We start from the raw sequence: 11,628 nt of genomic DNA, 5'->3' as shown, positions 1-11,628 counted from the left end.
ACTGGTTCAGTTTTACTTCAACGGAACTCGGAAGAGGAAGTCGATCGAAAACTAACTTAAAGTGGATTTACCACTAGTAATCCATGAAAAAAGACAACAGACAACATTTCTAATATTTCCAAAGCACATTGACTGCTTTTATCTAAAATAATAGAGAATTTCCTTATATGGAACTCGGAACTGGTTCCAAGTTCCGTTTCACTTAAAAACAACTCGGAAATGGTAGTTGATCAAAGTGGATTCACACTAGTTATCCATGAAAAAAAGACAACAGACAGTATTTCATATACATGTATGTCCAAAGCATATTGACTAATTTTGTCTAAAATGAAAGAGAATTTCCTAAGACGAAACTCGGAGTTCCGTTTTACTTAAACGGATCTAGGTCCACGGAAATAGGAGTTATTTGAAAACGTTTTAAACTGATTCTATCACAAATTATCAATGACAAAACACAACAGACAACATTTGTTAAATGTTCCAATCACATATACTACATTTCTTTAATATTATTAAAAAAAATAAACGGAACACGGAACTAGTTCCTATTTCCGTTTTACTTAAACGGAACTGAGAACTGGTTCCGAGTACCGTTTAGCTCAAGCCTTCCGAAGAGCTCAAGCCTTCCGAAGAACATAGCTTTGTACAGTGGTAAACATACACTGTATGATATATTTGCTATACTTTGCATAAAATCAGTTAAACCCAAAATTAAATACAAGTGTTACATATACATTTGTACGATAGCAAACGTTAACGTGCGCTCTATACATTTACGCCACGTATTATCTGACCTCAACGCATAAACGACCGGGAAATTTCCTTAGGTCACTTCTAAAAATTATACAAATATACAGGTAATTATTGAGCTTTTATATTTTTGAGATCAAGGAAAGAAAATGCCGAAGGGGTTTACCACGATGGCCTAATATAATATGTACCTAAAGAATAATATCTATTTTCGGTTGTTTTAAGTGAAAATTAGCATATACCTCTGAGTAGTACGATAGCCGAGCCACTTAACGTAACGATGCCAACAGCAAGTTACACACAATCATTTGTTTAGTGTCTCCAGAATCAACCATCATTAAGTGACTTACACTAAAAGGGATGTTACGCCAATTTGTAGAATACTTTTTTTGATTTTTTTTAACTATTGCATTACTTTTTTGTGGATCGTGTTAGATTTTTAATAGTAAATAATCAAACCTTAAAATAATCAGCTTTCTCCATCATACCTTGAACAAATCTTGGTTTAGAATTCCCCAACTGTGTCACAATTTCAAGAAAATATCATCGCAAAAATAACAAGCTAAACGAATATATATCGTATTGTAATTATTTAGGTTTAGACGGTTTTTTTTCTTTGCATCTGTGTTATACACGCTTCAAACAGATCAATTATGTACATTCATATCACAAATCACGCAAAATCCTGGTCATCTATATCAGTACGGAAACACGTTCATCAGCAAAGAAATGTTAAAAGTAGGTCTTTATTCAGAACAACGAATCACTGTATCACTTTTTTTTTACCAAACCAGATACTCATAACGCATAGCTGTATTTTACTTCACCCGACTAAAACGAAAAACGAATCACTCTAACTTCATCTCACCCAAAATTCTACCCATCGGCCAAAAACCAACAGCGAAAAAACCCACAACAAATCACTTTATCAATAACGATTAACCGGTAAATTAAGAAAACAATTCAATAATTTCCATAACTGATATTTATGTTATTTTCATATTTAATTTGAACAAAGAAGTTCATGTTTATATACTTAATAAAGAACTCATTAAGGGAAAGTATCCCAACGTAAGAATTATATCAAAACCATATAACGTATGCTTCCTCAGACCATATTTGAATTAATGTGATCCCCTTTAATGTCCAGTAAAGTAGTTTACATTCTATCCTGTTAGGGCAGAATTCAGAACGTTAGAAAATCTCATCAGCCAGCGACAATTAATGAAGATCAGGGCATTGTGTTGTCGATTATCCATCGGAGACCAATATAAGTCAGTCAATTGTTTCTAAAAGGCCTATTAATAATACGGACAAATTGTGCATTATTTTGCTTAATTGATATTTCCACTAATATTTCAATGTAGCTTGACTTCCATTCATTGCTCATACGGCAGTGTCACGGCTTGATTAGGTCTTGGGCTTAGGACGGAGGTGTACCATTAGGTCGTGTAATGTGCGTATTATGCACACGACCGAATGAGCGGGCGGCTGGAAATGACATCAAATACACGTATATGTGTGTTGGTAGTATTGGAGTAGTGACTAGAGTTATTCTATCAGTACTCTCGTTCTGTGACAGCTGGAGAAGAGTACTATTTTCTCACTAAAGTCGTGCGTGCGGTATGGTTATCTAATACCGACCCCATCTACTGATATGGCGAGGTGACAAAAGATTAGGATAGGGCCTTCGGTTTGTACGGCCATTTGCCAATCAGGAGAATTATAGAGATTTTCGGTGCTAAACTTTTTGACATATGACGTGATCAAAGTTTCCAACAACTTTTCCTTAGCTTTTCCTTTTGATTTCCGAATACAGTCGGGAGAGTCTTGTATTATGAGAGAAGGCGTTTTACTTTCTTTTATCTATTTGTTCGTCCTCTGTGTCTACAATGTCAACGCCGATAATCATTTTCTGAATGAATGGGCTGTCGAAATTCCGGGAGGACCTGATGAAGCCCAACGAGTCGCCAGAAACCATGGATACGAAATCGGGCATGAGGTATGTTTCAATTTCAGAAAATTCTTGTAATAATCTACATAATTGAAGAAATATCGAAAGACAATAGTTATCGTTATTCAATATTAATTATGTCTATATGAGCGAGCATTTCAATAATTGAATGAATTCTTTGTTATGATTTCGATTGTTGTTTATACAATGTAATTTTATTTTTGATAATGTTTTAAACAGTTTCTTCACCAGAAGAGACGCAAACATATGCCATATGTTACCGAGGCTTTAACAAACGCCAGTCGTAAATCCAGACTAAATTTACTGACACAATAACCACTTCATACACCAATTTCCCTAAATTATCCATATAATTACAGCGCAGTTTGGAAATGTCAGCGCTTGTGTTTGCAACATACCATGTCCGTGTATTATGTTTGTGGAATATATTTCAGAAGTTAGTATGTATAGTGTAACTGTTAGTTGTGATCACAAGGGTCTGCGATGTCATATTTTCACTAGGTTGTCTCCATTAAAATATTGATCGGCTAATTGCACACTTTATTAGATCTGATGATAAGATAAGTAGCATCTGTTGCTCGGTTTATTAATACGCCTGCATGTCTATATAAACTGGTGAAACATACGCAGGTACCAGACGTACAGTGTAGCTACAACCATGCGAAAAGTATAATATCATGGGATCTGCAATACAATGCTACATGAAAATAACGCTAATACTTTCACACAAATTTAAATTCTTGGAAAGAGGACATTTTATAATTGAATTAATCATATACACCCATGTTCCATTAAGTTTGGTTACAATTATAAATAATCAAAATATAAAAATACTATATATCAAATCATTTAAAGTATAATCACATTATGATATTTCAGGAAATCATGTATAAATAGAAATTATAGCGTAGGCAAAAGCCAAAAGTAAAAGTCAGCATGTGTGGTGTATTGAATATGTTAACCGTTTTATGTCATTTCACATTTTATACTATTGTAATCTTTTATGTTACGTTACCAAACAGAAATACAATGAAAAAAGGTAATAAATTTAACGGTGGTTTTCATTTGAATCTCCAGAGAGTAAAGTATGTATAGCGAAATTGAAATACAGTGAAGGGAATTGTTGGGTTAATAGACAAATATATAAAAATAACTTTCTTCTCAAGCATAATGGATACAATGGTTGGAATCTGAGTTGTATTAGCGTTGTGCATTTCATTTGATACCTATGATAACATAAGTAGGTTTAATATCACAACATATTCTCTGGTAATCGGACAGATAGTTTCCTTACAATAAGACATTATCAAATTTTTCATTAAATATGTTGATTTTGAGTCCCCTCATATCCAGGCACCAAGGACAATTTTTTATCATCATCCACCCCGCTCCGTAAACTGAAAAATGGTTAAGTCTTCTCGCTGTAATATATTTGATCATTTTGTCAAATAAAAAAACCCAATAATAACATGTACAGTACAAATATAAAGAAAGCTGCAGCGATCAGGAAATGGTCGGTTTCATTTTGATTTTTATATATATTGTGAAGATGACATTTCTTAGTTTTCATACAGTTTATATATATATATTTAACAAATTACATATTTAACAAATTTTGCACATTTTAATATTTTTTATCTAAAATACAAATTAAAAAAATACAACTTGTCAATTTTCAAGAATACAATATCAGTGACATATCATTTAGATTTCATCAGCCATTAATTAGTTATGACGACTTGATAATAATAACGAAACGTGGCATTATTGAATACGCAGCCGAATTGATATGTTCACATGTATTATCTGGATTTTAAATTAAGTTATGTCAGGATTTAAATGATGGTTTATTAATAAAATATTTCTCTATGCAATAACAAATCGAGAAATGAAACAATGCTAAAAAAACACCCAACACATGTGAATCGAAACCCTTTGATTTTTTTCACTTTGTATTTTGGCTCAATATTCAGTAATTGTCTCATATTCAGAACTAATTTGCTAGAAAAAATGTCATGTAAATGTTTAGTTACCAGTCCTTGAACACAAACTGATAGTTGCTTTGATGAGAATTGCTATTCAAAAGTACTTTTCATTTTAACTCTATTTGACTTATTTTCATTATTTATGAGTTGATATTCTCTTTACCTATACAATTCACTACATTATATATCAGTTTGTATTTTTAAATGGTATCGACAGTTATCTTTCCATACTTACAATCATCACCTATCAAACAGAATATTTAAAAAAACAGCGATGGCTTTAGGCAACTCCATCTACAAATACGACGTCGATTTGTGATATCCATTACATTAATTGAGATATTTATCAATAGACCATTTCGTTTTTCATTTTACCATCAAATCATCAGTTTCCCAAGAACCCTGCGATGCTCTTTATTAGATGTGGATCAATTTCACATTTATCTAATACAACATATATGTCATCACTAAACGTCCTCGCCTGCGCTCATACTTAAAACGTTTATCATTTTGACAATGATGAAATAGGTATACAATTTTGTATACGTCAGTATTATACAGCAAACAAACGGCGCATAAAGCATATAGCTGCAGCTTGACGTTTGGACCGCGAATATGTGCTTTGTTGCAATAATTAAATATGATAACATTTATATACTTAATAATCAGTTATATTGTTTATAACGTCATGAATGTCAAACATGAGTTACACCTAAATGTGTCTATACATCCGTAATCAATATACACGTATTGTTTTTCTTTTGCTCGAAAATAAATACTCCCTTTGAGGATAATTCTTAATGGAGCTTTTAGCTAAATACAAACATTACAAATAAATAAGTCCATTACAACACGTGCATTATACTTTTAAGTGACGAACGCCTTTAGCATTCATAGAAAGTAAATTTCATTTACTTCTGAATACATATCCTTAACATATCCGTGTTTTTCTCGTCCTCCTTAACACGAACGATTTTGAGAACCATACATTTCAGAGAAGAAGGGCTTAGATGTGTACAAACGGATGCTTTTATCATACGTTTAAAGCTACACATGTCACATCGTAATCAGAGCAGCAATATGTTCTTACAGCTATACATATATCATGGACGTATTTGATTATGTAGCAATGAAATGAATAAAGAACACTGTTAGTTCAAAGTGATATAAGATAATACTTACTTCTAAACAACAAAAATTATATCATTACATTTAGCTTTGATGTTTTCCCTTCAGTAAGCTTCCAATAAAACACTAAAACACTGTAACACTTTGGTAAATTATACCGAATTTGTCAACCCCATCTTCTAGTCTGTGTAGATAGACAAAGTAGTATTCATAACCACGAGGTCTTTAATTATCGAGGTAAAATTTATTAAAACTGCTGAAATGGACAATATAAGAATACCAGAAAGTGGTATAATTAAGCAGGTAGCCATTTTACGTAGGTTTTAACTAAGAAGGGTGTCCACTGTGTAGAGGTTTGCTACAAACTGTTCGTCTGAAACATATTGATGAGGTCGATATGAGCTAGTTTTACCTTGGTCATCACCACACGTTTGTAAGTAAAGAGGAACACCTGTCAGAAATCGATGATCAGATATATTAGACCTTGTTAACGTGGTAATATGTGTTAATGGGAAACTTTGTCTAGATAGGTAACAAAACAATGGGTTTGGCTATAAATCATGGCATGCAATGTGCAATATGTAATATGACATAATAACACAATTTTATTGTGATGTAGACAAAATACTGTGGCACTCCTATCTATAACATGGCGTTCATATCCTCATTTGTGGTCGATTTTTATGTTCTGTCTGTTAGTTATGAAAATTATTTTGTTTGAAAGGAACATTCAATTATTTAGGCATTGCCAAAAGTTCTAAAATGTACAATTTCAAATGAATCAAAGATATGAAAGAGTTCAAAAGTGTCACATATTGGTCATTTGAATATTTTACTTTTGTCTGTTGAAGATCCGGAAATCAATTTTGAGCAAACACGTTATATTAAGTATGAACAATAAAACATGGACGTTGGTCAAAAATATTGCAGAAGATGTGTACAATTAGTAAGTTATATCTTATATACATATATGTATACGAATACAATGTAAAGTTGCCACAATCAGCTCAAATGAATATTGTTAGGGTCTATTAGATGTTTTTGAAAGGGAATAATAAAAAGTGACATATTATCATTTGAATTATTTTTTTTACATTTTAGGTTAGATCGGAGAACTGAACCCCTGCAGCCCAATGTTAAATTACGTTCATTTAACTCTGGTATCCCAACAATTATATCATTTTACACCGGTATCCTCCCAAATTACATTATTTTAACAACAGTATCAAATTGCAAGCAAACAAATATTTATTATTCATTTATTCAACTGAATTATTGAACAAATGTCTTACCAACCGCGTAATTCTCGTTTTCAACGTTAACAGCTTGTAAACATTCATAAGAGTATTGATCGATAACTTCATATTGACACGTTAAATTATTTTCAATAACAATTCCGAGGACTATCTTATTTGCTTGTTATATACTTATTTGTTTTGATTTTTTCAATCTTAAAAACTTTGTTTTATGTGGCTCGCTCAAGTAGTTAAAATATAACACATCTTTATAAGAGATATGTAGAAACATAAAACATTAAATAAACATCAGTAGATAATAATCTAACCATAACATAATATGTATGTTTATGTATGTATTTATGTATGTATTTAGATATGTGTTTATATATGTGTTTAATTGTATATTTAGGTATGTATTTATGTATGTGTTTAGGTATGTGTTTATATATGTGTTTAATTATATGTTTTGGTATGTATTTATGTATGTGTTTTGGCATGTGTTTATATATGTGTTTTAACTATATGTTTACATATGTGTGTTTAGATATGTGTTTAGGTATGTGTTTTATTATATGTTTATATATGTGTTTATGTATATGTTTAGGTATGTGTTTAGGTATGCGTCAATGAGGTATCATCAAAGGTTATATTCCAGGTAACAACGAACCTCACAAAACTTTGTAAGATAAGGATTATAGAAGACAGCGGACTAAGAAGGCATGAATGGTACACATGTGTTCTGTTAAATGCATGCTAGTCACGTTAGAGGATACCAACAATACCGGAAGTACGTAGATCTAAATAGGTCGCGCTATCGCTCGTGACGACGTGATTCGTTGACAATTCGTGAAGAAAGGTCAGCTGGGTTCTTCTCGACGTTATAAAAAACGTCATGAGGAACACTCAATAGAAGGAATATAATTCAATCTGTTTGAAATACCATTCTCATACATTTATTTCACTTTAAGGGTCTGCTTTCGTGAAAAATCTTCTTTTTTCTGAAACTATTTTTTTAATATAGATTTTTGGAAATAGGGATTCATACTAAAGTGAAAAATGTAATAATAATAATATGTAAGTGGGCTTGAATATGAGGCATTATGAATCAAAGATTGCTATTTAGCATGATTGTGATTTTACCTGAATTTCACTGTGTTGTTTTTTAAATACATACAACAAACTAAAGCATAATATTGTAAGTGAGTTGTCTGATAATTATGAGTATTCGCAACAGTGACAAAACCAGAGTTTTCGTTAAAAATAGCAATATGACAACGTCAACCCAGTAGTTCAGCTTAAAATAGCAGTGTCTGTTACCCCTACTCTCTTATTTTGGAAAATGAAAATACATTGATTTTAGATTTTTTGAATCAACGCTTCACAGAAAAAATCTGATAATTTACTTGTTCTAAAGTTCAAATGAAAACAAGTTGCTGTTTTAAAACCATTTTAAAAACAGGAGTCTAGGTGCTTGATTTTTGTCCTGTAACAAAAATATTTCTTCCGCATTTCTTGTTGAAATTTCAAATTACTTTATCGTCAGTTAAAATGTAAAGATTAAAAACAAATAGGTTATAATTTCACACTTAAATCCTTATCATTTTCATCTCAGTGACCATAAATAAAGATTTACATCAACAATTAACTTGATATAGTTAAAAATGTTGCATCGGCGTGTTTCGTGTAAGTAAAATATTGAAGTAAAAAAATAAATTTCATCACTCTACAAAGTGTAAGAAATTCATCTTTTCAAAATGGCCGCCAAATTGGTCATTTCTAAAAGTTCGCGTATGAAAATTATACAAACAATAGAAGTCTATTTTTATAACTGTTTTCTATATGGCAACTTACAAATTGTACCTCACAAGATCAGATCCTTGAGATGGAAAATTGGAAAGTTTATTCTAAACTTTTACAACTGTTAACATTACTCTGTACGTCCAGTGTAACTTTAATGTATAATAAACAGTGATAGTCTAATCGGACAAGATAGTTATTATTTACCCATTTTAAGCTACCAATGCAATTATAAACAATATTGTTACCATTTAGAAACGCTCCGCAGTCAGTTTCGCAGTCCTCGAAACCATATGGCGATGCCCTCAGGTTCTTCTAACGACGTACCTTTTGTGTTTATAACAACTGATATATTTCAACATGCAGTCTTAGTATTGAACAAATATCAATTACCATCGGGCTATCATAGGAAATAACAAAAAATAATAATCGATACAGAATTGCTCTGGTTATATTACGAATAATAGTGCTATTGCCGGAAATTAAAACAGACGCCGATAAAATACTGGTACGTTACTCATCTTTCATGAGAAATACCTACATTGACCATCTTGTCATTCACTTTTTATTGTCAACATTTTTCGCCCAATTGAAATCATGCCAGGGGAATGACAAACATGTAAAATTGTGCCGAGTGAATGACAAATATGTAATCGGGTCGGATTATATAACAAATATATGAATAGAGATAATCAATTTGAGATTAACAATAGAATAGCACTGATGGATATGTGTGTTTATATTTACTTGAAACGGTTCGAGCGACTTAAACATTTTTGAGCCGTATCAAACTTGTTTACATTGATATCGTGTATATTAGGATTACCATAGAGTAAACTGTTAACAATATAGACATGGGACATTTTTCTAGAATAATACATGTAGCATTTTTAGTTGGTAATTTGGACAATGGAGAAGGAAATGTTTTGTAGTTTCTCCAGATTGGTTATATGAGCAGCGAGGACTAACAACAAGATTGCGATGATATAGATGAGAATTTATAGACCTGCAATGCATTCTAAGACGAGAATGGTGAATCTGGTCATGTCTTGTTTTTACAATGCTAATAGTAGTTGGGGACAGTTTGGATTCTGTAATGAGCTATTTGTAGTTTGAGACAGTTTGTCCGAAAGCGATTTCCATAAGTTAAAAGAAAGTAGATAGGGATCGTTGTAGAGGTTAATACGACATGGAGTTTGACAAGATTCGACTCACCTCGTGCAGTATGAGGGAATATTATTATGACGAGCTGGGAACATGTGAGCTAGGTAAGAAGGGTACTAACAATGAACAATCTGATGGAATTTGATAATTTTCGTCTTCTATCGATAAGTGTTTCTAATCCAGATTCTGTATAAAATGATATCATAACTAATGAGTTTGGTGGCACCGGTTATGATCCTAGCTGTTTCAAAATGAATATTTTCTAAAAGATTGCTTTGTCCTGATGTTATGTTATCCCAGAAAATATCTCCATGCTCTAGCGATGATCTAATAAAGGAACAGTTGAAAGTCTGAAAAAATTTTCTATCGAGGCAAAAATTTGATAATTCGGATCTCTTTCTATCCCGTGGTCACTATAGATCTGAAATGTCTAAAAACTTGTTATATTCCATTCACGAATATTTAGATCATACATAGAACTTCGAACTTCACGACTGGTAATTATAATATATAATCAGAAAACTATTTATGTTAACTAATGTTGCTGTTTGGATCTCCTTCAAAAGATAAATCAAAATTATTTCCACAACTTTCCATCTGTCCGAGCCATTTTTGGATCCACCGACGCAAATGTCTTTTTTTCGTAGCCAATAATCACAATATCAAGCCTTGTGTTCATACCAGTAATCAGTAGGGGTCGTTATCATAGTTGTTCATCAATTACTGCGTTTTCGCTGGTAATTTTATAATCACCCGTCACAATTACTAGTTATCGGTTAAATAAATTCCATCCAAGGGAATATCACTGTAGGGTTGCTAAGTTTTCTGGGATTTATTATGGTAGGATGTGTTCAATTATTGTCATTTTAACAGTAATAATTTAAATAGGTTATCATGTATGCCATTCTCTCTATTTTATTCATGGGTATTCCCGTTCGTGGAAATAACATTGAGCGCGGATATAGCAAATATTACCGACAACAATGTCGCGATTACAGACAGGCAAAACCAAACAGTAAGTTTAAAAGGCATGATATGTTTTATCGAAAAATATGCATACATGTATAAATCACAAAACATCACAATTTCATTACGCCTAAAACTTGACATGCCATTAGTTCTCTGTAATTAAAACAAATACGTTTTTTTTTTTTGCTTTTAAAACATCCCCATTTTGTTTTCAATGATTTTTCGACATATGAAGTGCACTTGGTTACCCCAGTTTTCAGTAGATATTTAAAAAAATAACTATCTGTTTAAACCCCAAAGTAATCAACATAATCATTTGATTTATTTATTATCTTATCAAATCAATCATAGAAATGCCATTTGCGGTGGCTTTTAACCAGTAAATGTGTATCAAACAAGACAAATTTTCGTGATCGATATTTTTTTTACACATGCATACGTGATCATGTAGCTTAATTATGATAACGTTTTAATTATCACACACACACACTTTCACCCTTCCCTCTCGCTATTTGTTTACCTGGAACGTAAGTTTTGGTTCTCTTTGGAATATATGATCAAATTTTCGAGTCCTACTTTTACTAAATATTGAATGCGGAGATTTATTGATTTGTAACCTATT

At 31.9% G+C, this 11,628-nt stretch overlaps 1 protein-coding gene across 1 annotated transcript in view; it reads left to right on the top strand.

The window, feature by feature from the left end:
• Positions 1-2,267: 2,267 nt before the first annotated feature.
• Positions 2,268-11,628, top strand: part of LOC138333677 (neuroendocrine convertase 1-like) — a 33,144-nt gene continuing 23,783 nt past the window's right edge. Inside the window, exon 1 of the mRNA XM_069282206.1 lies at positions 2,268-2,752. Within this exon, the coding sequence (XP_069138307.1) occupies positions 2,588-2,752 (165 nt within the window). The 5' untranslated portion in view covers positions 2,268-2,587. The remainder of the gene's footprint in view (positions 2,753-11,628) is intronic.

Source organism: Argopecten irradians, chromosome 10, assembly GCF_041381155.1.
Source record: "Argopecten irradians isolate NY chromosome 10, Ai_NY, whole genome shotgun sequence".
Taxonomy (NCBI): Eukaryota; Metazoa; Mollusca; class Bivalvia; order Pectinida; family Pectinidae; genus Argopecten; species Argopecten irradians.
The sequence above is the reverse complement of the archived record's forward strand: the minus strand, read 5'-3'. Positions and strand labels throughout refer to the sequence as shown.